General features: G+C 34.4%; 1 protein-coding gene across 1 annotated transcript in view; it reads left to right on the top strand.

The window, feature by feature from the left end:
* Positions 1-5,000, top strand: part of LOC113816375 (protein TFG) — a gene marked incomplete at its 5' end in the record, with an annotated part of 22,412 nt that overhangs the window by 796 nt on the left and 16,616 nt on the right. The window contains 1 exon segment of the mRNA XM_070119686.1: positions 4,808-4,852. Coding sequence (XP_069975787.1) covers positions 4,808-4,852 — 45 coding nt within the window.

Below are 5,000 nucleotides of genomic sequence, written 5' to 3'. Positions count from 1 at the left end.
GCCGCCGACGCGAGACTCGCTCAGCACCTGGGTGGGTGTGTCGCTATTGAGTGTCCATGTGGACATCTGCTTGCTGCAGTCGTGCATACGGCATTTGATTATGACATTGTGCATAGATGAGTTTGTGAATATTCAAGAAACACTTATATACCAATATCAGAAAAAGATTATATCACCGTGATTTATGACGAAGTCTTTGTGAAATATATCTTTCAAAAATGTAAGTTTTGTGTCCTTTTACACATGAAATATGCTTCGATCAAGACTCCGTAGTAATATGTTGTAGGTTACAAAGTAATCTGTACATATGTCACATACAAAGCACTAATGTTCCGTTACATTATGCTCAACAGTCGGTACATCACAGCATGGGTATATTTGATTAGATTTGAAATTGGTAGTGATCTTTGTAAAGACCAATTCAATACGAAAGTTACCTAAATGTCGGATTTTTTAACTTTGGATGTATAAGCGAGATACAGATTATTTCATATAGAAGATGATAGCACTCTGTAATACCCAATCTGAAATAAAAACTATATGGAATTTTGAGCTCGTTTGTGTGCGCAATCTTTGTCTAGAGTTGAAAAGGCTATTGCTCCTGTTTTGTTCGTTCCTGTTTAGACGTTATCATAGGTCTTACGTAGCATAAATTCGAAAACATCCCCCCCCCCCCCATTCCCCCGTGTAGAGCATGGGAAAAATAAAACCACTTCAGGAAGTTCTCGAATTCCATGTACTAAATTCATATGGATTTAAAATTCTTAAAATTGAACCACCATGTTGTATTCATGCTAGGACTTTATAATTAGGATGATTTTGTACTAATGTTGCTATCCACAGTTCCCCATTTCTTCAAAATTGAAATAAAAAAAAAAAAATTATAATTAAATAAAATGAAAAATGAAAAAAAGGTTTTAATATGGTTTAGACTAGTTGTTTCTATAGTTTAATGTGTTTATTAAACTTTTCAGACAAAAATTTCTACTTTTATATCCAACAAACCCCTCAAAAATTATATACCTTTATAGGAAAGCGTCCCTATTGAAAATGATAATTCCGATTGACTTGGTAATCATTACATTGCAAAGTACACTAAATAAGCTTTTTTTATATATATAACATCATTAGATTTAGAGAAAAATAACAGAGATAACGAACTTTGGCAAGGTGCCAAAATATGATACCCTGTATCTCTGTTCTTTGTTTACATTACCTTAGGTACACATCACACTCGATGCAATTTGTTGCTTTAGCTAGAGCCTCGGAGCCCTAAGGCTGTGTAAATCGCCAATTTTTTTTTTCATTTTGGCCTCGATCAAAAAATTTGATTTTTTTAATGCAAAAAAAAATAATAATACTAAAAAATAGTACTCTGTCAACCAGTCCCCCCCAAGGAAATTTAAAAATCAGCAATTTACACGGCCTTAGACTGAGATAGATCTAATACATGATTTTTTTTTTTTTTTTTTTCTTTTTTTTTTTTTTTCTTTATTGTTCTGGGAAAAAACTGTGGGTGTGATGATGTACCGAACAAGAAGGGGGAAAAAAAGTGATTTTTTTTTTTTTTTTTTTTTTTTTTTCTCTCTCTCTCTCTCTCTCTCTCTTTCTCTCTCTCTCTCTCTCTCTCTCTCTCTCTCTCTCTCTCTCTCTCTCTCTCTCTCTCTCTCTCTCTCTCTCTCTCTCACTCTCTCTCTCTCTCAACTCAACTCAACTCAACATTTCCCGGGACTGTCCCCTTAACTCAAACATCAAATATTTTGCATGATATTTATGATAATCCCTGGTTAAATATTCATTATTGTGATTATCATTTTAGTGTATTATTATTATTATCATCATCATCACATTATCATTATTAATTAACCCATTAATGCTGGTATATTTTGAAGCTGAAAATAAAAGATTCCGGCGGCTACAAAATCAGCGCTGCTACGTCAGAACACGAGCCCTGATACAGCATCACACTGGCAGGACGCCCGGCAATATTTATTTTTTCGGGTGTCTCATATGTGGGACACCCGTCGTTAGTGGGCTAATGTTGCTGTTGATGCTGCTGCTGTTATTAACCTATTGGATCCAAATGCTTCACTGCCATCATGTGGTCCAAAATACAGGCATTAGGGTTATATGAGCGGCCACTCTGACAGGCATACAGCTTGTAGACTGGACGCACCAGTGCTCGTGTGGTGAAAGGACCCCATGCCTTCCCTTTGCAATGTTATTTTCTTTTTTTCTGCATAAGCATTTTTAGATTTTTTACCAGTATCCAATGTCTATATTTCTCATTTGTAATAGACTATTTTCTTGCACAGTCCATAACTCAGTGCAGTAGTAATTACAATAAGTAACATTATGTTATTAGTGTCATTTTTTTTTAATGGAAATGGCACTTTTCCAGTTATGGCTCATGAATCATATATCCCCCACTTGAAAATATCTCAAGAGCCCCATCCTATATGCCAAATGAGCCTAATCACCCTCCAAGAGATTTGTTCACTTGTGGCAAGTCATTTCTGTCACCATGGTCAAAATGCTTATGATTGCAAGTTTGCATCACCACGGTTTACATCCAAATTTTCCATGACAGCATGATCACATCACCTACCCCTCAAGCTATATTTTTTCATGATGTGATGGTCACATCATCCAGATCATAGGAGTTAATGATATTGATTTTATTGTCATTGCTCTCTTTAGAATTATTGCTATCATTACTACTTTTACTACTCTCAATATTGTTATTGTTATCATTATTTTTTACATTATTTTTAGTATGATGATGATGCTTATGATTATTTTCATTATTATTATTGTCAATGTCATCATTGCTACTGTTACTATTACCGTGACCATATCTATTACAAATATTATAACTGATTTTTGTCCGTTTCATATTATTTTCAAGTTTATATGTGTTCTTATCTTCATTAGTAACATAAAGGCAGTAATTAGAATGATTTATAGTTGGGCTCTCTCACCACTACTGCTGTGATGCAGAGGTTATACTATAAGAGGATAGAGCACATACAGACAATTTGGCCACCGCATTCAGTGATTGAATCAGTTAAGATAGCTCTAAATACCTGAAACAGGCCAGGCTACACATATGTAATGCACAAGTATAAGTGCACTCAATTAAATGGATTTATAGGTTTAATAACAGTACCACTACTACTAATGCTAATGCTCGTAATAACTTGTAATGACAACAATAACAATGATATAAAGAAGAATGGAGGGAAAGGGACTGAAAGCAATTGATACTTTGTAAGTTTCAGGCATTGATGGTGGCGAGATTGGTTTCATTTACAATAACTGCATCATATAATGTTAGGGATATCGTAGGGAATATGAAGGTGGAAAAATAATGAGGTATATATTCATGTTCATTTTGCACACTCCAAAATTCTCCGTCAACATAATAACCAAGTGACACCAAGCTGAAAGTTTGCTGTCCAGCACTTTCATCAGTAACTGAAGGTTTGCTTGATCTGTGCGGTGTGCAGCCAACCCAGTTAGTCCGTCATTGGGAGCTCCAATGTGCACAAGAAGTAGTTATGATGGCTAGAGCCATACCTGGAACAAAGCCTAAATATTTCATAATGGCTATTGCTATTCCTAATGGCATGGGGTTAATTGGAAGTAACATATTGGTATTTGTTATCACAACCATTAAAAAAATATATTACCTTGTTAAATAGAAGACTGTATCATATCTAATACTGTAGATGTTGTAAAAGTGAGTTCCTGGAGGTTATGCCTGATGATTATTCCATACATTTTACATTTACATGTTACTTTTCCTTATTGGCACAGTTACTGTGAACTGAATTATGAAATTATATATGTCAGAATTTAGTGCTGGCTTTCACAATGCAATTAAAGTCTTCTAAAGTGTCATTTGATGTAATTGTGTTGTGACTGTCAGCTACAGCACAACAGTTGTGGATCTTAGTAACATTATTATTATTATTATTATTATTATTATTATTATTATTATTATTGTTGTTATTATTATATTTCTTTCTAGAATATTGCCCAATTGATGTGTCAAGTTAGCAGGTTTCCAAGTCACTGATGACACCTATAAGTAGTTACAGTCCGCTACCTTAGAACAATATGAGCCAAGTCTCTTATATTTCATCATGAAAGGAATAAAAAAAAAAAAAAAGGATTAAGAAATAAATAAAGTAAAAGGACTTGCCAATGTTCTCATATATTTCAACAAAGCCATTTTTCAGTAGCTGTACCCCAAGTTGTCAAAATGCATGTTTGATAAGATATAGTATGTGGTTTAGAATGTTTTATTTTACCAGGGGCACATAATGCAGGCTTTGAATGGTCAGTGGCTCATTCATGAGATGCATCTAAACTAAGTGTTTTGGAAGCCACTGAATGACAGGAAATAAGAAAAATTTTAAAAATATAGCTAACAAAAAAAAAAAAAAAAAAAAAAATTCCACTTGACATGTATTGCATGAACTGTTTTGTATTTGCATCAATAGTATGTTTGATATTTGATGTTACATATTATTGTGTCAGATGTGCCTAACATCTGATGAGATGTTTGGGAGTTGTTCAGAAGTAGTTCCATACCTGAATTCATAGGATGTTCAGTACTTCTGGGCAATTTATTGCTTGATATATATTTTGTGTTAATTATATTTTGTTAGTAGACAAGTGACCTCTGTTATGTGCTTTGCAAAGTTGACTGCTTATTTGTACATGCCTTCACCAGTCCTTTCATATCATGCCATGTCATTTTTGGTTGATTTACTGTTTATTCATGTATGTCTTCCTTCAGCTCGAGCCCCTGCCCCTCAGCATGGAATGTATCTACACATCCAAGGTAAAAATTCCCCATTTGCTTGAGGTAGTTTAGTAAAAGATCCTCAATTATGGCAGTGATTGCCAAAGTGGCCAAAACATTAGAGAGCACCACATGGATCTTGGACTTTGCATGAGGTTTAACGCTCATTCCCATATTTATTCTAGTG

Source organism: Penaeus vannamei, unplaced genomic scaffold (genome assembly GCF_042767895.1).
Source record: "Penaeus vannamei isolate JL-2024 unplaced genomic scaffold, ASM4276789v1 unanchor539, whole genome shotgun sequence".
Taxonomy (NCBI): domain Eukaryota; kingdom Metazoa; phylum Arthropoda; class Malacostraca; order Decapoda; family Penaeidae; genus Penaeus; species Penaeus vannamei.
Note: the sequence above shows the minus strand (reverse complement) of the source record. Positions and strands in the feature narration are given on the sequence as shown.